This window comes from Chamaea fasciata, unplaced genomic scaffold (assembly GCF_029207755.1).
Source record: "Chamaea fasciata isolate MVZ Bird 193981 ecotype frontalis unplaced genomic scaffold, bChaFas1.0.hap1 SCAF_17, whole genome shotgun sequence".
Classification (NCBI taxonomy): Eukaryota; Metazoa; Chordata; class Aves; order Passeriformes; family Sylviidae; genus Chamaea; species Chamaea fasciata.
In genome coordinates, this window is record NW_027094102.1 from 6,155,904 (window position 1) to 6,181,579 (window position 25,676).

Consider the following 25,676-nt stretch of genomic DNA (forward strand, 5'->3'; position numbering starts at 1 on the left):
TGTTACCAATGTGGTCCCAGTCTTAACCCTAAATCCTCCCTCCATTTGCCTGATCTTCATTCAGCCCCAGTCTCCAGTTTCTGGAGGACACTGGCCAAAGTAAAATCTGTATAAAATCTGCATCTGCTGTGCTGTTGATCACTGTTGGTCCCAAGCAGTCATTTAAGCCTTTCCAGACTCCCTGCCTTTACCAGCTGAACACAGACCACATCCTGCACAGGTATCCCAAATTTGGAAGTTTATTTATAAAATGACTCATACAGGGACGCAGAGTCCTGAAAGACTTCAGCCTGACAGGGCAAAATCACTGGGCAGGGCCCAGTGAGACTGCTGAGGGTGACTGGAGCTATTGCCAGGGGCTGCTTCGCGGATGCAGAGCCCCTTTCTGTGCTGCTTTAGGGACAAGCTCGTGTTCTTACGCTGCTGAGTATATGCCAGTGAATGCCACCATGCTATGTACAGACTTGGAAAAGAACTTTTCCCCTAAATTAGATGGAGGAGATGGAAATGGCTGGCAAAACAATGTGACCTGGGAAAGGATTCCCCGAGAGCTCGGGAGCAGCTCAAATGTGGACACGCAGTGAATTATTCGAAGGGCTGCCCCCGTTTCTCTCTTCTCTCCTTCCAGGTGAACTAAAATCCATGGAGTGGGATACTGAGACCATAATTTCTTCCCTTTGGTGCTAGATTTAGATCATTCCTGCCAGCCACGGTGGGAGGAAGAGCCCAACAGTTCCCAGCAAACACACAATGATGAACATCCAGAGGAAGATCCTGTCGATGACCATCGCAACGTACTTCCAGTCTTCCTTCACCTGGGACACAGGGGGGAGAGGCCAATTATTAACATTTACTGGAGATTAAAATCTATGAAAACTCTTAGAGCTTTACTCCAAAGTAGGATATTTTCATATCATTCCAGAGATAGGAGGGGGAGGTCTCGCTCACACTTAGTGGTCCTATAAAATGGCAAAGGTTTATTCCATCAATCACCTGAGAGGCTCCCAGACTGCAGGGGTGTGCGTGTGAAGACACAAATCCCTATGGATAACACACCCCTGTGCATAATTAAGGTCATCTGCACACTCACTCTCTCATTTTCCATCAGCTGCAGCTGTGACTGGGTGTGTAAATGAGGCTGTGATTCAAGCTGGGGCTGTGGGGGGTAAGAAATGACTCGTTTCCCTGTGTTCATAAAATGATATGCTTACAGATTAACAAAGCCAATCTCTTTCTGTGAAGGGATTTAAAGCTTTGGGTGACTAAGTACTGAACTAGCAAATAAAAGTACCCTCACCCTCCTTTTCCCCCATTCTTGCCTTGCTGTGGGAGGATTTTCCAGCAATTCCTCTCTGGGGAGGTCTGGTACCATGAGGCAGAAATGGTGAATGACTGCTTCATTAAGAAACCACATATATGTGAACATTGCTGTTATTAATTTCTTTCCCAGGAAGAGGCCTGATCAGATGGTAAAGTTCTATTTGGTATGTCTGTACCCATTATGATTTCCTACAATTTCCCACTTTGTGACTAATAGACCCGAGGGCTGAAATCTGGCACGCTGCCTTGTTCTTTGGGGAAAACATCCCAGCAGGAGCCTGCTCAAACATCTCCAGGGGCTGTGAGTGGTGAAAGGAGAAAGGGTCAGCAAAGCTGCCAAAAATGCATTTTGGTAAAGGAAGCAATCCAGGTATCAGTGAAATGCCATTTGCAGCAGAGGATGTTCACAGGTACAGTGATGTTGCTGAGCTCCCTTGGCTCAGTGAGCAGCTTTGTGAGCTGGGAAATGAGGCATGCACTGGAGCCCATATTATATTTTCTGTGAACAAAGCATTTTCAATTTCAGGAACACCTGAAAGTCGTCAAAAGCATAAGAATGGGTTCAATGTTTTCATTCAATGGATAAATTTATTCCTTTTAAAACCAGCATTGAGTTAAGCTAGCCTTCACTATTAAAATAGGCAGAGAAAACAACCATGTTCATCCTGCATTTTGTCACCTTCTTGGGAACAATCATGTTATTTTATGATTGTAATGCCCTCTCCACAACCATCTGTAATTAGGGTAAGTAAAAAAAAAGAAAATTGACCCTTGAAACCAAAAGGAATTCTCTCATCCCAAGCTTCTAAAATTTCCTTGGGTTGTGAACTGCAATTTATTCAAATTTATAAGATCACGTAGTGACAGGACAAGGGGGAATGGCTTTAATCTGAAATGGAGTATTTTCAATGGAAATTAGGAGGAAATCCTTTATTGTGAGGGTGCTGAGGCCCTGGCACAGTTCTCCAGAGAAGCTGTGGTTGCCCCATCCCTGGAAAGTTCGAGGGCAGGTTGGATGGGGCTCTGCTCATGGCAGGTGGAATGAGATGAGCTCTAAGGTCCCTTCCAACCCAAACCATTCTGGGATTCTACAATTCTTTGATAAAAGCTCAGTGGATGACTCCTTTTTGCTGCATCTATTTTCTGACCTATTCATCACTTGCTGAGAGTTGGAGTCTCTGATGCTCCAAATTCCTCATGAGAAACGCACCTAAGCAAGCCCTGGATGATTGCTTTTATGGGATTAATGTCTTATGATGTAATCAATGTGTAAAGCAAACCTGAAATTTCCCACCTGATGTTGAGGGCTGGATTGACTAAATAATGCCTCAGGTAAAATAACTTTCTTTGAATATTTATGCTAGTAAAAATAAGTGCTAGATCACACGGAGAAAAGAAACTTAATGAGTTTCTCCCTGAGCAAAGACGAGTAAAGTGGGGGAAGAACAATTTGGACAGGAATTTGCTTCTTAATGTAATGGTGTATGCAGAAACACTGAGCCCATCTTGAAAATGATGGCTGGCAGTGCATCAGATGTTTGCAAAATCAATATCCAGCTTCAGACTGAGAGCACAGAGGGTGAAATTGGAAATTATGGGGAGATAATGAAAAAAAAAAAAAAAAGAGGATGAGAATGAGAAAATGATCTGGATTTTTTGTTTTGTGTTCTGCCACCATTCTGGCATTTCCTCGTGGTCCAGCAGCCCACGTGGAGTCTGATCCACAGACGTCTCTGACATCCAGGCAGCTGCCAGCATCTGCCACCACAGCTCCTGACCTCTATTTTGATTAGTTTTTAAGAAGCTCACTCGAAATTATTTTTGGGAAACAATCAGGGGAAGAACCAGCTGACTCCCACACTCTCAAACTCCCGAAAATTGGGAGTGTGCAGCTCCTCCCTGGTCCAGCTCCTTGTGGGTGTGAGCCTCAGGATTTGAGTGGAGGATTGAGGTGCCTTGGTGACATCTGATTGCCAGGACCTGGAGTCTGCAACACAGATTAGAGCAGTCCCAGGTGGTTTTATTGTACTTTGTTAAAAATAACCCTGTGAGATTATCCTGTTTCCTCCCCCTCAGCTTTATTCCTTCCCATTTCATTTTTGAATGTCTTCTTATCAGAGTATTCTGGAGATGGACACAGCCATGGACAGAATGACTTCCCAGATGGTGCTGGTGGTGTCTGGTTATTTTGGCCGATGTGGGACATGGACTTTGTTTTGCCTTTCAGTCTGTAATTAATTTCTAATGGCATTTCCATCCCATGCCAGGACAATTCCGCCGTGCGTTTTCCCCAGTGCCCCATTGTGTTTGTATTGTTTGCAGATATCTTTTTGTAACAAACAACTGCCTCTTGCATTTCCCATTTTCTCTTCGCTGGAGCACTTAATTAAATGAGCTATTTACTTTTAATTTAGAAGCACTGCCCCTGTGGCAATGGAGCTTTAGAGAAAAAAAAAAAAAGACAGGAATTTAAAAGAAGCTCTGTTCTCCTTCTGGGAAGGTGAATGTCTCTGGAAATATTGCTCACAAGACAGTGAGGTGTGTCTCAGCAGCTGCATCAGAGGTGCCTGCTGATAGATTTATTGAAGACTTCCGTGGAGAAATGCCACAATTTGATTTTAAGATGCAAGCAAATTTCTGAGTACTGATTTTTTCCCCCAATAAATCCTCATTTTATTAGATCAGTTCTGCTCCTCACAGTATATTTCACTTCCAGGAGATCATTTTCCTTCTTCTTTTTTTATTTCCACTGGGAGAAAAAAAATTGTGCTTTCCTGCTTTATGTTACTTGGGTCCAGAGAGAGAAAATAATGCAGCCCACAATGGAGCATTATCCCCTCTATCTGAAAATTCAAGCTCTGCCTTCTGTGCCAACCACAGCTGCTGGGAAGCGGTGGAGAAAAGTCACCCCAAGTCCCCAGGGGTTCCTACAAACCTGCCCACGGCTCACTGTTGGATGTTTTCCTGGTGCCTTTCCTCACAGCCTGGGCTGGCAGGAGGTTGGGTCAGAGACCAAAGGCTCAGAGTTGCTCCTTTTCTTCTGCTTTTGATGTTTAGTGCTGTAAATAGCTTTCTCCTCAGAATGATCACTTGATTTCAGGAGGGTAGAGCAGCAGAAGGTATCAGAAGAAAATTTGTGGCTTCTGAAGACTGCTTAATTAAAAAAAAATTAGGAGAAAGGAACCCAAAATACTAATTGAGTCCATTCTTGTTAACACCAACCAGCTCAGCAGGGAGAATCATTTGAAATGGGAAGTATTATTGGAGTAATATTTTTTCATTTGCACCATGGGGAAAAAATTGAGCTAAACTCAACTGACATCTAAGGGTTTACTTGTGATTATCGCCAGAGGGAGAGAGCAGAGTTTAATTCCTGCACTCCTAATGTGCTTCTGAAATGCTTTACCCTGGCAAAGGGTTTTGGACTGGCAACTAATGAAGATGAGGATTCACAGCCCATCTCTGCCACAGATTTGTTCTGTGACCTTGAGCAGGAAGTTTGTGTTTTGGCTGTAACTCCTCAACATAAGGAATTAACAGTTCCTTCCTCAAAGGGATGCTGTGAAGTGAGATCCATTGAAGGACAGAAGCCCTTAACCATGATACCAAAGAGCATAGAATGGACAGCAGTATTTAAGCTTTTCTTGCTGCTGCTCAGAGATGGGAAAAATGCAAATAAAAGACACTCACCATGCTCAGAACGTCTTGTATAAACACACTATGACTTGCACTGATTCTTAATCTTTAAAAACTCAAACTGTAGGCAAAGCTAAAAAGCGCCTTTTGGGTATGGATGTGCCCAGAAAAAGATAGATAAGACTTTTCTTTAATAAGACAACTAACTTCAGGTTATCTTGTGCCTCCCTTCACTATGGCCATAATTACTAGCACACGGTATCCATAGTCCTGCAGGAAAGAGCTACAAGAGCTGTGAAAGGATGTGCTATTTGTTATGTGCATCACTGTCTCCATGAAAAGAAATCCCTTCAGCCTCTACTCCCTTTATTTGTAGCCATATTTACCTGCACAGAATAAGCAGGAAATTTGTTCCCTCACCTCCCTGCACAGAGCCAGTGGAAGTCCATTAATGGGGAATCACATCACAGATACATGAGCAGAGCTAAACAGACCCTGCAGCATCCCCACACTACTACAGCTTCCCACACCCACAGCCTGCTTGGGCAATTTGCTTTCCTGGCTCCACAGTCAGAGCCAGTGATTAATAAAAAGCAGAGAGTGTGAATTCCCCATTTGTCAGAGGCTTAAATAAGGAATGAGTCTCTGTTCCTGAGAGATGGCTGCATTTTGGATCTCTCAGAAACCTAACTTTGCTGCCCAACAACAACTTTACTGCTATTTTCTGCTGGAGAATCCATTGTTCTAGAGCAGCCCTGAGCATGACCTGGCTGTGCTGCCCCCCTTGGCCCTCATTCCAAGACCCCAAGGACATCTCCAGCTGCACCTACAGTGGCCAAAACCCACAACAGAGGTGTGGCTGAGCCTGCCTCAACATGCCCCCACTCTGCACAGCTCAAGGCCTGCTGCAGCTCCCTTAGCAGCCCATTTTTGACTTTCTGAAGGAGAACTCTGTTGGGATACTCACTGAGAAATCAGCGTCCTCCGCCCTCAGGTGATCTGCGATGTAGTGAACCCCTTCCACTGCCAGCTTCAGGGCTGGGGACATCAGCACCAGATGCTGCTCCTTGGTGCCGTGGCTCTTGCTCCCCTGGGCTGCTGTGCTGGCTGCCTCACCCTTTTTGCACCTACACTTGCACTGAGGGGGCTTGTGCTGGGGCTGCTCCCCATTGAGGTGGCACCTCTGGGATGCTGGGGAGCCACTGGAGTGGCCATTGGTCTGGGAAGAGTCCTCCTGCAGGTAGCAGTACTGGATGCTCCTGGACCTGCAGCGGATTGTCCCCTCCTCTGCCTTGTTGGGGCTGTACATCTGCTGGACGCTCAGTGACCTGCCTTTCAAGACAGAGGTGGCCTGGGTGTCACTCAGGGGGTGGCAGGAGGGCTGTGGAGAGGAGCAGGTGACCTGTACAGGCTCTGGGTGCAGCACAGAGTACTGCCCAGAGGGGGACTTGCAGATGGGCTGAGGCTTGGCTGGCTCCTCGAGGTGGGCACAGAAGGAGGAGGTGGGTGATGGCTCGTTGCTCTGGGGGCTGGGGGAGGATGAGGTAGTGAAGTTGGGTTCCACGTCCATCTCGGCCCAGAGCCTCGGAGCGTTGGTCATTTTGTGCATGGACTCAATGAGTTTCTTGCAATTGTCCTTCACTGTGGAGGGACGTTTCATGAAAAGGATCCTTGGCACCACGTCGAGGAAGACCCTCCTCACCCAGTCCGGCATGGTGTGCGTGCGGGGGGAGCGGTGGTGCACATTCAGCACGAAGACAGTGATGATGATGGACAAGGTGACGAATATCATGGTGAAGAGGAGGTACTCCCCAATCAGAGGGATGACCAGGGAGGTGGATGGGATGATCTCTGTGATCAGCAGCAGGAACACAGTGAGGGACAGCAGCACGGAGATGCACAGGGTTATCTTCTCCCCACACTCGGAGGGCAGGTAGAAGACCAGGACGGTGAGGCAGGAGATCAGCAGGCAGGGGATGATCAGGTTGATGGTGTAGAAGAGGGGCAGCCTCCGGATGATGAAGGAATAAGTTATATCGGGGTAGATCTCCGTGCAGCACTCGTATTTCTTGCTGTTGTAATTGCCCACAGCGTTGATGATGACCCACTCCCCGCTCTCCCAGTAGTCCAGCTGGTCCACGTGGCTGTGCATGCTCACCAAGTCTATCTTGGCTTTGTCGTAGGTCCAGGAGCCAAACTTCATCGTGCAGTTCTGCTGGTCAAAGGGGAAGAAGGTGACATCGATGCTGCAGGAGCTTTTATAGATAGCAGGGGGCATCCATTTAATTCTCCCATCGTAGAAGAGGTGAGCCTTGGTCAGGTGGGTGACTGCAAAGTCACCATCAGCACTGGGGACAGATGGGAGATAAAAAAAAAGCTCAGACTTCTCTAGGACATGCCAACTCTGTTAAGGAAATGGGATATTTAGTGCCTGGCTTCCAAATGACCTGAGAGATGCAAGAGGAACATCACGTCCAAACACCAGATCCATCTACTCTGTCCAGTGGATTTTGAGCTCTTCACTTACACAAGCCCTGGAATTCACGCACAGGTCAGCCTTTCCCTGGCATTATGTTAAGTCATTAACATAATCCCTTGATGTTGCTGTACACAGGTTTTCCCCAAAGGTGTCCCAGATGTGCTCTGGAATGGGTTGAGTTTGTTTTAGAGGTGGGAGCAAGCACTATCAGACAGTGTAGCTGTGGACTCTGCAGAATTATTTCTGACAGCTGCTAAAAATGAAAAGTGTTGGGCAATCACCCAGTCTTTTACATGTAAACAGCAAGAACATCCTATTAATAGGAATAATGAACATTAATCTTTTGATTTCCCAGTCAGGAAGAGAATTGTCTTTTGTGGTATCTTCTCACAGGAGCCCTCAGCTGGGGGTTATCAGATAAATAGATAACAGCTCAGGAGTTTGTACTGGAATTGTATGAATAAATTGTATTTTGCAGACTTTTGGAGGAAGAAGCCTGGTTACAAACAGCAGCACTGCCAGACGAAGGACAGGCTATGCAGGGGAAGACAGCTTCTGCTAAAAACTTGAGATGAATTATTCAGGCTGATACAGATTAAAAGCTCTCTGCTCCTGCCCAGCCCTTCTGGCTGGAGCCAGCCCTGCCTGCAGCTGTGCTCCTGGCAGTCCCCAAAAATCCCTGGGCCCTGCTCTGCTGCTTCAGTGCCCAGATGTGCCCTGACAGCAGCCACGCAGTGACAGGGGTCACACCTCTCCTCCTCCTCACCAGCAGCAAGAGCATCAACACACGGGTGATCCAGCAGGGCTCCTCAAGCTGAAGGAGGCACAGGAACTTCCTAAAATCATTTCTTCAGGAGACCATTCATTTATAAGCAAAATTAAAAAAAAAAAAAGGACTTTGTGATAGTTTCATAGAATCATGGAATGGTTTGGGTTGGAAAGGACCTGAAAGACCATCTGATTTCAACTCCCTGCAGTGGAAGTTTCTTTTTTATTCCCCTTCAACAAGACCAGGCTGCATCAATCCCCATCCAATCTGGCCTTGAGCAATTCCAGGGATGAGACAGCCACAGCTTCTCCGGGCAGCCTGTGCCAAGGCCTCACAACTCACATCACATATTTCCAGTTGCCCTGTGAGACATCCTGAAAATGAGACTGGTAGTATTGGGAAATAGTGGCAGGATCTGGCACTTGCTGAGCTGCCTCGGCTAATATGGTTTCTGGGCAGAGATGGAAATGTTCCCGATCCTCAGGATCACAGCCCAGATGTCCTTGAGACAATTTTCTAGGTTGTTTGAATTAATGGAAAAATAAACTCAGAATTCTTGTGTGGTGGAGAACCAGGTTTTATTAAACTCTTCTTTGTTCTTTGTGTTCTTTGGGGCAGATTTTGGTAAAACCAAAAGAACACAGAAGGACATAGTGCCTTTTGACCTCTAAACTGAATTTTTTTCTAAAGATTTAAAAAACTTTTTTTAAAAAAGGGGAAACTACATACAAGATTCTCACAAACGGATTAAGACAAAATCAGCACCATGATCTACTCTGAAGCAAACAAACCTGAGGCATTGTACAATCCATCCAGCTCCTGTCTTACCTCTTCTTTCTTAAATCTAATTTACACTCTTGAACATGTGATTTGGATGAAAACCACCTTTTTTTTTCTTCTCCTGGGTTTTGCCAGGAGCACAGTAAAACCAGATTGAGACATGAAACATGCACAGCAAGTGACAGTCCAGTGCTTTCTGTCCTTGGTGGTTTTCTTTTTAAATCTCAATAGGAATATGGAATCTGATTCTGCCTTTAATGATATCTCTGAGGCCTGATTAAATTGCTCATTAATGGAGCAATATTTTTAATTGGATCTTATTAGAGAAAAGGGATTAAGAGCATCCACCATGAGCGTTTCCCTTCTTAGACAGAGCAGTGTGTAAGTGGCTGGATAAACAACACAGGTGTGCATTTTTCTTTTGAAAACTCTTGGGAGAAAGAAATGCTAAACTTTTGCTAAAATGGCATCCAGGAATGATAATAATCCATGTCACTGTGTTTCTTTCCCAGAAATGCCTTCCCTGGCAGTTTTGCAGTTTCTGTCTCATCACCACACTACTCCTCTTCTGCAAGTGTAGATGGAACCATCACAAAGCTGCAGATCTTGTGTTTGTAAATTATCTTGTTTCTGTAAATTATCTGCTTTTAAATGAGGAACATATTTTTTAAATTTTTAATTGCTCGCCTAACAAACCCAGCTTCATCCTGGGTCCTCTTTGGCTCACATGTTTTTGCAAATAACACTGCCACTGCCTTCCAGGCTTGGATTTTGCCTGCAGTGCCATGGCAGGGGTGAAACCAGCTGCAGAACATCTCCTTGGATTTGGTCAGTTATTGACTCTGAGGAGCCACAAAACACTCTGAGAGGCTCCTGCCTCACCAGCCTGCCAGGACTATGAAGGAATTCCTGACTTTACTGGGTGTGTTTGGACTCCTCATTGCAGTTCAGTGCAGAGGAATTTGTAAGCAGGGTAAATCAGCCATGCTGCGTACATAGAATATATCCCAGCCAGCCACATCATGCAAAGGCAGTGTTCCCACTTGTCTGACCCTTCATGCATCCATATATTTTTGCCTCCTTCCCCAAGATTTCCACCCACACTGGACCTTCAGGCATATGTTTACTGGATTAGAAGCTGTGCCTGCTGGCACCCTGCCCATACAGGGGAGCCTGGAGAGATTCTCTCTCCCCTCCTGTGTGAGGCTGTGATTCTGCTCCTCTCCACAAGAGAGAGGGAGCAAACAAGGTCACCTGGCTGTTGAGTGCCTTCCAAAGTCTTTCCCAATTTCCTCCAAGGGATGAAGGTCAGACAAAAAACTGAAAACACAGTCTGCAGATGAGAGATTGGGGAAACCCTGTGTTCTTTTGGACAGCTTTGCTGTGGGAAAACCCATTCCTGTTCCTACAGCCCTGACTGCACCACGTCAATCTTCCCATAGACAGGAAGGTGGGAGACCTGATGGAGCGGGACAGAGAAAATCTGCAGACGTTCCTTTGGAGCAGTAGCAGGTTCTCATCTCACTCAGTGGAGACCACTCTGTTGTGACAGTTGCCATGAAAATCCATCTGGAGGAAGGCGTGAGTGCAAGGTAAACATCACAAGAACTGGAGAATTCAGATAGTCAGGCTCTCCTGGTTACTCTGACCTGACAGCTTTAAAAATATGTCAGTAATAAAGAACTGGAGCTCTTATATTTTTGTGTCAAACACAGCAGTGCACACCAAGAAAGAGACAAGACAATTACTTAATTTTTTCCCAAAGAAAAAGCTGCTGTGTGCTGCAGCCCTTGATTTCTCATTTTGAGAATAAAGGCTGCTCTTCTAAATCTCCTAAGTTTATCAGGGTTTAAGGATGGCATTGTTTTACTGACAATCTGCAGCCATATTCCACTAAAAAGCTCTGCTGATGGAGAATTTTTATTTTCTTTTGCCACTTTCTATCTTTCCTGCAGTTGGGAGATGCACCATCTCACAAAATTAAGTGTTTTCAGAATGCATGTAAATGAGGCACACATTTATTTTAATTTCTGATGATGTAATTTGAATCCAAACAGACCTTTAAAAGCCTGAAAATTATCTACACACAAATATGGATATAGTAAAATGTCCCCACTGAAAGCATTTCTCTTGAAAGAGCAGTAACAAAGAAAAATTTTAGTATTAGGAGCCTGCACCCTTTTGGTACACATTACAGAGATGCTTCTGGAATGTTCAGATTAAAATTCTCTCCAAAGGGAAACCAGAAAATATTTTGTTTAACTACTGTTCTGCGCTACCAGATGCTAACTCAAATGCACTGCTTGGAAGGCACCTCTGGAACTGTCCCCTGCCCAAAACTCCCTGCCCAAAGCAGGTCAGCTACAAGAGGATCAGGACCTCACCTAGCTGGGTTTTAAATATCTCCAGAATCTTGGCAACTTGGGAACAAAACCTCTTGGGTGCCCAGGGGGAGATGTGTGTGTACTGATGTGACTTCTTTCAGTCACATCCCAGCTTTTGCTCAGCTTTTGCTTTTAGGTGTTTAGAAACCAGCAGTAACCAATGATATTTTGATTGCTGCTCATCAAAATAGGCACCATTTCCAGCAAAGGCTCATGGAATGAGCACAGGTGTCTCAGGAGGCTCTGACTGAGCTGGGTTGGTGCATTTTGCTCTGATTCCCCCCAAAGCTCTGGCTCTGTCCTTGGCAGAGTGGTAGGAGAAGCCCTTGGGTGTGAACAGGGCAGCAGCCCAGGAGAGGGATCACTCCTGTAGATTTCTTTCTATCAGCTCCTCTATTGCTGGGTAGAGCTTGGCAGAAAACCTCAAAGCATATGAAGACATCCCTCTCCAGAAAAAACAACCTCCAAACAACCACTGAACCTCCCAGAAGAATCAGGAAAGCTGAAGGGTGAATTAGTGATTTTTTTTTTTTTTTGGCCCTTTATAAATACAGTTGGTGCACAATGACGAGATCTGTGCCAGTGCACACAAAGAAAAATGCCAAGTATGTTTCCAATTTTAAAGGTTACACTGGGGCATCTTTTGGTATTTCTCCTCCAAAGAGCTTTGGGATGAGTCATGAAACCTGTGTTGCTCCATAAATCTAAGTGGATGCAAACATCACCGAACAGTTCACGAGAACAAGCTGCTACAGGACTTTTCAAAAGAACTCTTTGCTTTTCCATGATTTTTAAAAGCTGCCTGACAGATGATCTTCTTACCCAGTCCAGTAATCCCTTTGTGTCCATTTTATGACTGGATGAGTTCCTCAAGGTATTTCCTACTCCTACTTACAGGAATTTGTATTTGATTTTCTTTCCCATCTGATCTTGTGGGGTTTCGGTGGTTTTTTTTTGTTACTGTGGAGTCTAAGGCAGGGATTACTTTCTGGAACAGTTAGCCCCAGAAAATACCAAGAAAAGAGGAACTTCAGAATTCTTAATATTCCCAGTGGCTTCTTCCCAGGTTTTACAATCACTGGGCTGGAAAGGACAAATGCTGTGATAATGCCATGACTATCCAGCTGAAAACCAGCATTAGGCTCAAGGACATGGACTTGGATTGCCCTGGGCAGCCTTTAGCAGCTGGAGCACCTGGATGCAAACCTGTGCTTTCAGGGGATTCTCCTCTGGAGCTCCTGTGTTGAACAAGTGACTCAACACCGTGGTGGAGAATAGAAAACACAAACAAACAAAAACAAAACAAAACAACAACAAAAAACCAACTCAGCAAAAACAAAAACACCCCACCACAAACAAAAATATGCAGGAGCTTATTCCCCCTCATTAGGGAAAATATACAATTAATTTCTTTATACTTCAAATATACAAAGAAAAACTAAAATGTGCTTCCAGGCCATTCATGAACGGAAAAACAAATCAATGCAGAGGAAGAGATAATTCATTTAGAAATGATTTGGTGGTGCCTGAAGAGCCTTTACAACCTCAGATAAGGAACAGCCTGGTTTCTTGGCAAAGAGGAGGCTTTGTCACTTCACTATGAACTCATATTCCTCTGTTATACATATGCTATGTCACATCCAGTAGAAACTATTTGCAGAATCTTGGAACTTATCTCATCAAGCCTGAAAATTCAACAGCATATTAATTTCCCTGCAGGATATTAATTTGGTTTCAGATTCCTTATGAATGTTGACAACTACATTTAGTCTCTAGGCCAAACCAGCTGAATTTACTGATTTAATTTGGGTCTCTAGAGTGGGTAAATGGAATGTTTTTTACAATAATGAGCCCAGATATGAGAGTAACCTCACAACAAAGGGTTAGGTTTCATTCAAGATGTAAATCTGAAATCAATTGAAATTTTACCATTTCTGTATACAGACCAAAATGAAAACAGAAAGGGTATTTGTATAATGTTTCCTAAAGGAGTCCATCCCAAACAGAAATACCATATTTCTGCCAGACAAATAATTAGCTCACACTAAACAGCCTGAAGGCAGCAAAAGGTCAGTGTGGCCTCTCACTCTCTTCCACCAAGGTTTCTTGGCACATTCTCTTGCTCTCAGAGACCCAGAATCATGTGCAGCTATGTTAAACTCCCTCTAAACTATATATATATGTGTGTGTAAAATATGATATGGACTCTGTGTTAGCATCACCATGACTGATCACTATCATTTCCAGCTGACATGCCCACCAGGAGAAGCCCTGGCTGGGAAGGCAGTTGCTGAAATGCTGTGCAGAAGAGCCTCACCTCGGAGTCCCAGCACTCTGAAGGTTTTGCCTTGCATTTGCCCTGCAATCCCTACAAAATGTGAAACCTGATGAAGATATTGACTGCAGCTCCAGATGAGTTTGGTAGGAAGTTAGGTGGAAGGGAGAAGCACATCTCAGGGCAGAAAACATTTTGCACAAGAACAAAGGGAAACATAGCAGTGAGGACATATGGAATTAATGAAACCCACTAATGTCTGGTGCCTATCTTACATCCATGTTTAATTCATGGATAAAGTAACCAATTAAAAATGCATGATAGACTCATGACAAGCAACGGAAAAAATGCATGATTATTAATGCTAAGTATGGATCAAGGGAGCGAAGTATCTTAGATTTGGGGAGCTGGGGCATGAGATCTCCCTGTGTCAGCAGCTCCCAGGACAGTCAGATTTGCTACTGCAAGTCAGAGCAATAACATGGGCAGGACTGAAAGACTCTCACTACCCAGAACAGGCTGAGAAGAACATTCTGGAGTAGCTGCTGTGGCCAGGAGATCAGACCCCTGGAGTCCCTGTAGAGACTCAACTGACAGCAGCAGTGAACTACAACAACAGGGCAGAGGGGCAGAGCGTGTGAGGGGCAGGAGCCAAGGGCTGCCCAGCTCAAGGTCTGGGTGTCCTGGACATCTGGAGGAGGTCTTCAGCATGAAACCCCAAAATGTCCAGAGACCTAAAGGATACCAACATCTCCTGAAGCCTTCCTCATCCCTGGAAGTGTTCAAGGCAAGGTTGTGCAGGGCTTTGAGCATCCTGGTCTAGTGGAAAGTGTCCCTGCCCATGACCAGGGGTGGGATGAGATCATGTTTAAGATCTCTTTCATCTCAAACCATTCTGTCATTCTGTGATTCCCCATTCCCAGGCCCGTCCTTGTATGGACCATCCTCATCAATCAAGGCAGAGGAAGCAGGGGTGACACATCAGGTTTTTCAGTGCCAGTAGCTCCAACAAAAGGATGGTTTGACGCACAAAGGACGTGCGGCGATTTGTGCCACGTCATTTCCTTTGGCACCATAGTCCACCACCACAACCACCAGAAGCTCCATAAATAATAATCCTTTCCATTGTCATTAATTAAACAACAAGAATGACAAGGACATTATTTTTTTTTTTTTTTTTTTTTTTCCTAGTGGAAGCCCTGAACACCTTTCTTGGCTACCAAGTGAGGCACATGCTGTGCAATACTCATGCTCAGAGTGTGTCCCTGGAGGGCAGGAAGGTCCAAGTGCCTCTGGATGAGTCATTTCCATTGGGCTAATCTCCGAAAGGTGCTCAGTGAGGATGCAGTGATTTCCAAGAGGTTTGCAATCACTTCACACCACTGAGGATCAGGAATGAGCTAATGGGAAAGATAACAGCCCCTGTAGTCTCCAAAGCTCACAATCCCCTGGGCAGATTCCAGCTTCAGCCATTTATTTTGGTTTTTAAACAGAAGCAAAATCATATCAAGCTAGAACCAGACGACTGTTTGTTAAAACCGAGCCTGGCTGCTGCTGTGAGGGTTTTCTCTGAGTGCCAGCCACATGCAAAGATGCTTTTCTTTGATGCCTGCAGCAAGTGTTTTCTCTGGAGCCTGTGCTGGGGTGGGGGACTGGGATTTCCAACATCCTGGGAGACTGGAGAGCTGTGGTGGAGGCTCCAGGGAGAAAACAGCCTTGGCACTTGGGCAGCATTTTTAAGAATATCAACAGGCTCCAAAGAAAAGAAAGAAAACCACAACCTGCTCCCTAGGAAGCGTCCATACAAGGGACAGATTCCAAGCCTCTGCAATGAGGAACAAACACCTCTTTAGAAATCATTCCAGAATGGTATTTAGCTGACCTGAAACCCCCAGTTCGTGGACGCACAAGCCTGACATGTTTCAGCATATTTTCCTTATTTAAGCCCATCCTCAGTAATTGGCTTTTCCAGTTGATGGTGATGAATTAGGGGAGAGCTCCTGGGTGAAATGAAATTGAAGAGGACTGAAAGCTCAAATCCAGCTTAATTGTGCATCTGACATGTGAAGAGAAAACAATACCTGGCATCCCCAACAAAACTGGCTGCCCAGAGGAAGGATCATTAGGAGAGCAAAGCCCTTGTGATGAATGTCAGTCATGTCATTTAAGGCGTGTTATGGAATCTACAAGAACTCCCACCCAAGAGGACAAAATAAAGTAGAATAATTGCAGGGAACATTTAAACCTCATGAACAGAGAAAATTTGCGAGGATGGGTTCGCCCTCTGGTCTCAGTGCTCACACTCACTTGTTGTAAAGGACAATGTCTGGCCTCCAGATGAGCTCTGAGGGGATTCGGATGGATGTGACATTTTCATATTCCTGGGGGTCCCAGCGCAGCTTGTAGTCGTGCCACTCCTGCCAAAAATGAGGTGGTTACAAAGTTGTGAGAGTTCAGCAGAAAAACTGAAAAGAAACATGGAAAAGCACATATTTGGGGGCACCCACCTGCTTCACCCACACATTTGTGGTCATCATTTGGTTTTTCTCATCCTGAAATGCAAGATCAGATATTGGTTACAGGAGCAGATTAAGAGGCCCAAAGAACCCTCCTAATTTCCCTTAATTGTATTTCATTTATATAATTACAAATCACCTCTGCAACAAATGTAAGTTCCATCTTTGGAAATAAAAAGCAGATGTTTCTGTCATTTGACATGGGACAGGGCACGGCTGTCTGATACCACTGAACAGCTGAGCCTGCACCTAAGCAATCCTGTGAGCAGATGGACTGGAATTTATTGGGATTTTACTCAGTGCTGATGGATTCAGCCTGGGATGATGATACCAGGTAGAAAAAGCTCCCCAGTCTGCCTTTGACCTGCGCACTGAAAAAAGGGAGTGATGGATATATAAACCCTTACTCACACATGTGTGGTGGATTCAAGCGCTCAGCTTCATCTGCAAGGGTGTTCTCCTGTGAAACATTATCCATGGACACAGTTCTGGGAACAAGAAGCTCAGCAGCATCTCTCCTTCTACCAAATACATGAACTTGTGGCCCTATGGATTGGGTTTTCTGAATAAACCCCAGCTGCTCTGCTGACATGGAATTCTTGGGCAGCCTGGTGTATTTCCATCAACTGGTAGACTTTTTCCCAACTCTATACACAAATAGTATGGAAAGGTAGGACTGTATATACATATTTTAATAATGCCAAGCATTTATAATGCTGGCAGCACTGCAGTAGAGTTAATTACTGTTTGCTGCTTGCCTTTTGTGCCCTCTGTAAGTAACTCAGATGAATTACATGGGACAGAGCCTGGTCTGACTGAAGTGTCCCACCAGAGCTCAGGGTTTATTTCTGTGGGTTCTTTTTATCTCTTGCTTTGGCCAGCATCAAACCCAGCTGAGCTGGCAGGGCTCAGCTGAGAGCAAACTGCTCATCATTAACCTTGCCCTTGTGGCAGTTCAGGATTGATTGTGAACATTAAAACCCAGGAAGTTTTGGGGGAGTTCTGCCTCCTGCCTCCTCAACCTCCTCATTGCTGCTGTGGCACCAGATGTAGAACCTGAGCAGAGGTTCTCTCCTCTTGGGTTAGGGACCAGGAGCACATAGAGGAAGGAGGAACACAAAAACACTCCAGTGAGAAACAACTGGAGAGAAAATATCCAGCTTCTTCTTTGCGTGCCAATAGGAGATGAAGAATGCCATGACCAATCCTTGAGAACCTGCTTCTCTTGCCACTTTGCAACTCAAGCACCTGAGGGTCTCCACCACAGCCCCTGCACTGGGCATCCTGGTGTAGCAGGTGCTGCCTTTTACTGGAATTCTCCTCCCTGGAGCCACCCTTGGTGGAAGTTCCTGCCCATCACCACACCATCCTGCTGATCTAAGTGAAGCACAGCTCCAGCCCCATGGGATTATCTGAGAGGGGTTTGCAATGTGCCAGTGACCAGGTTCCTCCTTAGCTGGCACAGCTGGATGGTCCCCATGGAGCCAGCCCAGAGGACAGTGGTGACTCCACAGCCATGGGGGTGTAGCACTACCTGGCCCCTTCTCCCAAGGTGAACACAGCACGTGAGGTCCTGCAGACACACAGGCGTAGCAGTACAAGTGTGTCTCCAAGTGGGTCTCTTGGCTGCTCCTGGACACATATTTGATCTCTCCCCTCTTACTTCTGGTCTCAGAAAACCCTCAGCAACCCAGGGTGAGGTAAGGACATGCAGGAATGTAGAGTTCCCCATTGATTTCTGTTCCCCTGCCCCCAGCTTTTGTCAGCAGGAGCTGGGGTTTGAATACAGCTCTGATTTCCCTTTCAGACTCCTTGTCGTTGGGAGCTGAGTCTTGTGTCTAACAATTGCAGCAGGGTTTGCACCAAAACTGTCACTGTCGGGAAAGGGGAGAGGAGCTGAAGAGCCACAGTGGTGGCAGCAGTGTCAGCAGTCACAGACTGGGGCAGGAGGACTCAGAGCTCTCCTGCAGCCATGCCCACAGGTCCCAGCACAGCTCTGCCTGCGAGTTGCACTTCTAACCACTGACATGATTTTGAGAAGATTAATTTTTCTTAAGTAAACTAGGAAAGCACAGCAGAGCAGGTGTATCGATCCCCCTCTTCCACGATTCAGCAGCTGCATAATGGAAACTCTCTCTCGTGCCTCCACAGTCACTAATGTCTCATCTTCTGTATTATCAATTATTCAGATGAGAACCATGCAACTTCAATATTAGCAACTGCAAACAGCCCTGGATCCCTCAGGCTGACATAAGAGTGAGGAGTGGGAGACCATGGCTGTGCTGCAAAGCTGGAAGTGGATGGCTTCTGCATGAGGAGATGAGACTCTCCAGCGTCTGGTGTCTTTGATTCCCCACCTTCTAAACAACCTCTGCTGTTTCCCTTTCATCTCAAAAATCCAATTTCAAAATATAAAACTGTGTGGAGAGTCATCTGTTATGATTGTCCCACACCAGTGATGTCTTTAGGTTGCATTATTCTTTCCATTATCATAGAAATCACAGAATGGTTTGTATTGGAAGAGACTTCAAAGCTCATCCAGTTCCAACCCTCTCCAACACCTTCCACTACTAGACCAGGCCGATCAAAGCCTCATCCAGCCTGGCCTTGAACACTCCCAGGGCTGGGGCATTATCACCCCTTTCATTCTGCCACATGAGTACAGTAAAAAAGACAGGAAGTCCCCTCTTCTGAAAAATAAGGGGGTTGGACAAGATGGCCTATAAAGGTCCCTTCCAGCCCAAACTCTTCTGTGAAAGCCAGCACAATACCTGCTCAAGGAGTGTGCAGCTGCACAGACACTGTCCTGGGAAGTGCCACATGCAAATAGGGACAGGAAGGAGAAAAATGCAGGAGGAAGATCTGCACAAGCTCAAAAGCCTGGGAGTGTGTCTGGCATCTGCAGCCCTGCAAACATCCTTTGTCCAACACTTGACCCCAACACACTGTGCCAGAATAATCCCATAAATACTGTCTCAGTGCCCATCGGTCTGTGTGCAGACCACTCTGTTTTGTACAGGGCATATCCAGTTTGCACATCTGTGACTTCTATCTGAGCAAACACTCAGAAAGAATTTTCTTGTTAATATCTGCCAGATTAGCTAAAACCCCTCAAACTTTCATTTGGAGAAACCTCTTTGGGCAATCTCTCTTCCCAGGGTGTGCAAAGCACTGTCCCTATTAGCTTGTGTAAATTAGTGCTAATGATCACGGCTCAAATTCCAAATTAGGTATTTGATTTACTCTTTTGCCAGAATTCTCTGGCATTTATGCCAGAGTCTTCACTGGCCCGCTGTGATCAGTTTTGATAGGGAATTTGGGATTTTGCCTGTAGTAAATGAAGAGCAAAGGATCCACTTTGATGACCAGCGACTCACAAGTCACCCCATGTTCCACCAGCTCTGTCTGCATGATCACTCTTCTTTGCTGAGGGCAGAGCCTTCCCAACCCAACCGTGGACCAGCCAGTGAAGCCCACATGCACCAGGAGCCTCGCCCCGGGCCCCAGGCTGGGTAATTTTGGCCTTTGTTGCACAAAGAGCTGTCACTTACAACGTCGATGAGCTGGGCGATGGACAGCCCGAAGCGGACGAGCACCACGTCCGAGATGTTGGCCACGGGACGGGACCATTTGTTGTAACCAGAGAAGAGTTTCTTCAGGAGCCTCTCCTCAGCGTGGGCTCGGGTCTCCACGTGGCCAAAGGCTGTGGGGAAGGAATGAAACACCTGCAGGTCCAAGGGCTGGCATAGCTGGAGCCTTTTCCAGAGGGAAACTCCAGCAAACCACAGCGGCGGGCACTTGGGGACACACAGGAGGGTGATGTGGCTCAGGTGATTTGTCTCCCCTCTACCCCTGACATTACCAGGTATTCCTCACTCTGTTCACCCACTGTTACAGAGCAGGATTGGTCTGAAGAAAGTGAGGGCACCAGTAATACCATTTTGAAAACACTACATGAGCCCATCTTCCCTGAATCTGGTCTAATTTTTATGGCCACTTTGTGGCAAGTTTCTACACTGGAGTCTTCAAGCAGGGAAGAGGGATGATAGAAGGGCAAGCCAAAAGGGAAAAAGCAGCCTCCTGCTGGGAGACAGGCATTTTGAATCAGATTTACACTCAAAAAATTGGCATTACCTGTATCAGAAAAAAAAAAAAAAAAAAAAGGTGGACTGAAATTCAGCTCTTTAACCTGTTTAATGGATATTTCAAAAATCAATGGGAGAAGGAAGAGGATGGTGGAGAGCACAAGTTGGACAACGAGATCCCAGTTTTGCTCAGGTATAACTTTAAAAGTTGGAGGCTACAAGGAGCAGTCCTGACCCCGCACAGAGGCTCCAGGAGCTGTCAGAGGTGCTTGGTGGTAATTAAAGATTGAAGCCACGTTTAATCCAGGGGCTGTCGGAGGAGCTGCACTCCCGTGCCGGCTGTACCAGACAGAGGGGAGAGGGAGCCGGGGGCTGTCCCCACGTCCCTCATGGAATATGGCTTCTACTTAGTCTTTGGCTGCCCTGGATTATACAAAGGGAAGCATTAGCTGAGCGCTGGCTGTGCTCTCCCCAGCCGGAGCTGTAGCCCCGAGACACATTAACACACTTTACCCAGGGAAGAAAAGCCGGGGCAAGAAGCAGGATGCTGAGCCCAGTCTGGATTCTCCCTCCTGTCCCCTTCCCACCGCGGCTTTAACCCTTTCTCCATCAAATCAGACAAGGAGCAGAAAATAAAGGCTCAGCAGGGGCTGCTGCTCAGGGGACCAGAAATGATGGGGCAGAAGGGTGGAGGAGCCAGGGAAATAAATTTAAATTCCCTCTCGACACGGGCTGGTCTCTGCAGCGTGTCTTTGAGAGGGATAAGGGAGGAAAGAGTAAAGAGCAAAGGGGAGAAGAGCTCTCTCAAACTTACCGGGGAAAATGCTGGCACACAGCAGGAGGAGGAGGTTTCCCTTAGGCACGAGAAATCCCATCGTGGAGCAGAGCTTTAGTGCGCAGAGCCTCCCGTCAGGGCAACTTTTCCTCTCTGAGTCTCTGGATCCTCCAGGTTCATTCCCCTGAACTCCTTTCACTCTCTCTCCCTCTGGGAAGGGATAGCAGCTGGTGCTTTGGTGCTATTTTTTTTAATTATTTTTTCCTTCTCTCGTCTGAGTGATCTCCAGCTCTTCCTCCTCGAAGGATGCTCTTTCCTGGGACGCTGCTGCTGGTTTGCTCACGAGTGATGCACAAGGGCTGCAGAGATCTCCTGTGAGAGCCCGGGGAGCCTCTCTGGGCTCTCCTGCTGCTCCTCTCCCCTTTCCTGCGGGGCTGCTGCTTTATTTGCTGCTGCTGCTGCTGCTTTCAGCCTTCCCCCAGCCCTTGGGGCAGCCTTCGCTCGGGTTTTGCTGCTGATGGGCCACCGATGATGCCTCTGGAGCAGAGAGCGAGCACAGCGTGTTTGTATATTTAATGTAGCCAGACCTGCCCGCCTCCCGCTCAGCAGGAGGAGGAGGAGGAGGAGGAGGAGGAGGAGGAGAGAATCCCTGCGCTCCAGCAAACAGGCTGCAGGGAGGAAAACTTTTGCAGGAGAAATAAAGGGGGAGATGCAGCGCCCAGCTGCAGCCAGAGGTGCATATGGGGCCAGCTGGGATCTTTATAGCACCGGAAGCCCAAACAGTTCTTAATTAACGAAAGCTGTCTCTTTAATCTCGTCCAACTGCTTTTCAAAATCACTCCAGTGTAATTAGACGGGGATATTTCTGGCTTGGGCACGCATCTTTGCTGTCAATAATTACTCGGGTGATGAACCTGCCCAGGAGAACAGGGCTCTGCTGTGCTTGGTGCCGTACAAACATGTAGTACAAATACAAATATTATTGTCTGCCCTCAGGCAATATTGCAAACCAGGGGTGAGACTGAGACAAGGTGACTTGAATTTATCTTTATGTTCAAATGTACCTAAAATACATCACAAAAAACTCTGTTGAAGTCTTGCAAATCTGGTGGAGGAAAGGATAACTCCTTGTGCTACCAAGGAATTATCCCTCCAGCCCTTCATCTCACATCCCCGATTCCTTACATGGGAGACATGGAGTGGAGCTCTCCCCATTTCATTTCCAAACTGGCTTTGATATTAACACAATTACTTCCACACGGATAGCAAATGGATTTAATTTTCAGGCAGGGGTGATGTTGCCAGCCGCAAAATTAATCAGAGTCTGTTCTAATAATATTAGCTACATATTTTTTATGTATAATAATTTCCCTACTCCCAAAGCATCTCCGATATCTTCCAATATAATAGATTGCTCACTGCAAATGGGGAGGATTAAAGTCACAAGAGAAATTAGGTCTGTAGTGAGATTATAAATACCAAACTTGACTCGTCTTGTTTTTTTATCTCATCTCTTCCTCAACAATTGCCACCCTTTCCAGTGGCAAACCACACCATATTTTCCCATTTTGTGAATTCCTGTATAGTTGCCTGCCTTGCTTTTGGAGTCCTGACCCTCACTGCAGCACCTGAGCACCTGTGATATGCTATAAAAATCTGTAGTGCTCATTCCAGGGAACCATCCAGCATTAATTTAATAAGCAGCAGATGTGAGATCAAATTAACTCGGAGCTGAAGCGTGGAACACATCCTGAGAGCCAGGTCCTGTGCACCTCTGAGCACCTCCCAGCAACAGGGGAGCAGAGGGACAATCACCCCTCACCAGGGTTAAAACAGCATCACTCTGTCACCTACTGCAGCCACACATTCCCAAAAACAGCCACAAAAAAACTCCTAGCATTTCTTTAAACACCTTTTCTCAGTGGAATCTGAAGTCTGCAGGTTCTTGTTATGTCCAGCCCTGCTCAGCGCTGACCCAGCAGCATTAAATGAGGGAATCCTGGGTTTCTGCCCACCCACATCCAGTCACGAGCACCAAACACAACAAACAAATAGTGGGGAATAGGGTTTCTAAGGGCCATTTTTCAGTGAGGCTGGTGCTCTGCACAGGTCACACACCGAGCAGCCAAACCCAAGGGATGAAAGATCAACTATTCCCTCTTGAAAACCTTGGCCATAAATAATACAGCTATCCTTGACTACAGACCCTCCTGTGCAGGGCTGATTCAAATCCCATGGACAAACCCCATCCGTCTTCACCTTGCCTGGCTTTCCGTGCTGGCGAGCAAACACTGCCTTTAGATTAACCCTATAAATTATTTTGATTAAAAAAGGATTTCCTTCTTTTGGAAATTAATCGTAAATCTCTATTTCCCATGAGTGAAACATTTATGCCTCACCTCGCTGGCCATGTGGGGAATGAGTGTATTCTACGGTGGTTTCTGTGCCTTGAAGTGACCTTGTTAAATCTCACTGCCAGTTTCTTTCTGCATCATTGGGCCATAACAAAATTTCCATCAGCTCCCGTGTGGATTTGGAAGGCGATGACTTCCACTGGTACATGTGCAAGGGACTCTGACTGGAACAAAAGATGCCATTTAAAGGTCTTAATGATTTTTTGTTTGTTGTGGTAGAAAGCTGCAACTCCAGCCTGTTTTTCAGGGACCCAGCTCTGAGTCTCCTCATTATTATTATCTTCCTTTGTCCGAAAAAGACGTGGATAATTTGGGTGATCCAGATGTTCGCAAAAGCTGATTCAAACATCCCAGCTATTAAAGATTCCAGATTGAACAAAACAGAAACAAGGCAGTGTTTCCCCAAGGTTTCCAGTGAAATCTCAGACTTGTCCTTGGAAAAAGGGCAAGCCAGTAACAAGCTCAGTTTGGAGCCCTTTAGTAGAATTCCATGATTTTGCAGGGATCTGGTAAGTCTTGACTGTGGCTCCTTGCATTCTGCACTCCTGAAAAATCTTTTGTCTACTTTAACCCTTTCTCAAATAATTTTTATTCTATAAAAATCACTGGCAGAAGTGGATTGAAGGTCCCTGAGGTATGGGTGCCTGCACATAAACGGTGCCTAAGCCCCCTCTCCTGCCATCACTCATTCAATATTGAAAATCTCAGCTGCTCAAGGAGGCAGAAGCAGCTGCACTGCCAGGGACTAGGACTGCACATTTCCTTTGAATTTGCTCTCTCTCTCCATGATCTTGTCTTGGATGTCACAGCCAGCCCTCCAGGGCGAGCCCTTGACCTCTGTTTATTTTGTAAAATGTCATCTGGATGTTTAAATCTACAAGAGTGAGACATTATAATGATAGTATCTCCTTTCCCGTTGCCCATTTGGGCTTGGCATGGGGGACAGCTCGGGTTAATGGAATGTTTGAGAAACACCATCTTTGCATTCAAACGGGATCAGGATTTTTTCCCTTGTCTCTCCCTTCCTGTGATAAAGATTTCCCTCTCCTGTTCCTGCCTGCTTTGTCATCAACAGAGGCTTCAGGTGGAGCAGAAGCAGAAGGAAGAAAACCAACAGTGAAAGGAGAGACATCTCCTTTCAGTGAAATGTGCACTGAAATGAGCAGAGCAGAGGGATGTGCAGGGCTGTTTCTGGGCAGAGCGGGCTCTATCTGCCTCTGGGGAAACCTGCAAGGTACCACTGGCCTCTCAAGAGTGACTCTGATTTATTCATATTCATTTCAGTTTGTTTCTGAAGTGACAGAAGGCTCTGAAAGACATTTTTAACTAAATCAAAGATTTTTTACTGTGTAAGAGACTCCTGGCCTTGCAGGGGAGTTGAGACACCTGCATGGGAGTAAGAACAACAGTAAAACAACAGTGTAGGAATGGAAAAGGATTCAAATCCTAATGAGCACACAGAGAGGGGGGAGAGATTCTGCCTGTAAATGTAGGAATTATTATTTCCCAAGCAGTAGGTATAATTATGGAGCCAGGCTTTTCCAAGGCTTCTTGTCTTCTTGGAAGTTGGCTGTGGAGTGGATGTGTTTCAGCCACAGAATTCTACCATATCCTCTAATTATTTACTGGAGCACCCTCACGGCAGCAGGGCAGAGTGGCTACTGCAGCATCTCCTCCTCCTCTCTGTGTGCTCATTAGGATTTGAGTCCCAGCACAGGAGCCCTGATGCATCAACCTTTTGTGTTGCCTTGGAATCCTCACACATTGCCAGGCTGGAACTAAGGGAGCTCAGAACCTTGCAGGATTAACTCCATAACAAAGCTCTGGGGAGAATCCAGTTGTATTTACCTCTGAACAGCCTGTGCTGATGAGGGCAGGGGGAATTCTCTCATTCCTTCTGTCTCCAGACTTGTTCCCTCCTCTGTCCTCCACAGCAACACATTGATTCTCTTCCTCTCTGACCAATGACTCATCGTGCCTACAGAATGCAATAATCCACACATTTCTTCCTCTCTGGATTTCTCTTCTTCCTGTTGCTCACTCAGGCAAATCCTGGGAATTTCTGGATAAGGCTCTTTATTAATGAAGCAACAGGAGGATTTGTGGTTCTGGCTGTGCTTAAACAAAGCAACAAACAAAGTGAGCCAAGCATTGAAAGAGGAAATGAAGCAAAGCAGAAAGTCGTGGCCTCATTAAGACTTCCAGCTCTACAACTATTAAAGGGCTCATGTTACAGATCAGAT

At 46.0% G+C, this 25,676-nt stretch overlaps 1 protein-coding gene across 2 annotated transcripts; it reads right to left on the reverse strand.

Moving 5' to 3' along the window:
* Positions 1–21,544, reverse strand: CHRNA4 (cholinergic receptor nicotinic alpha 4 subunit). Of its 2 annotated transcripts, XM_066198956.1 has the most exons (6): positions 21,059–21,544; positions 19,711–19,862; positions 16,151–16,195; positions 15,951–16,060; positions 5,924–7,304; positions 1–815 (listed from the first exon to the last, which is right to left on the reverse strand). In XM_066198956.1, the coding sequence occupies exons 1-6, from the start codon at positions 21,117–21,119 to the stop codon at positions 690–692; spliced, it is 1,875 nt and encodes a 624-aa protein (XP_066055053.1). In that variant the 5' UTR covers positions 21,120–21,544; the 3' UTR covers positions 1–689. The 2 variants fall into 2 exon arrangements, with proteins under 2 accessions (XP_066055053.1, XP_066055054.1); XM_066198957.1 differs by lacking the exons at positions 19,711–19,862; positions 21,059–21,544 and adding an exon at positions 16,571–16,622.
* Positions 21,545–25,676: the final 4,132 nt, after the last annotated feature.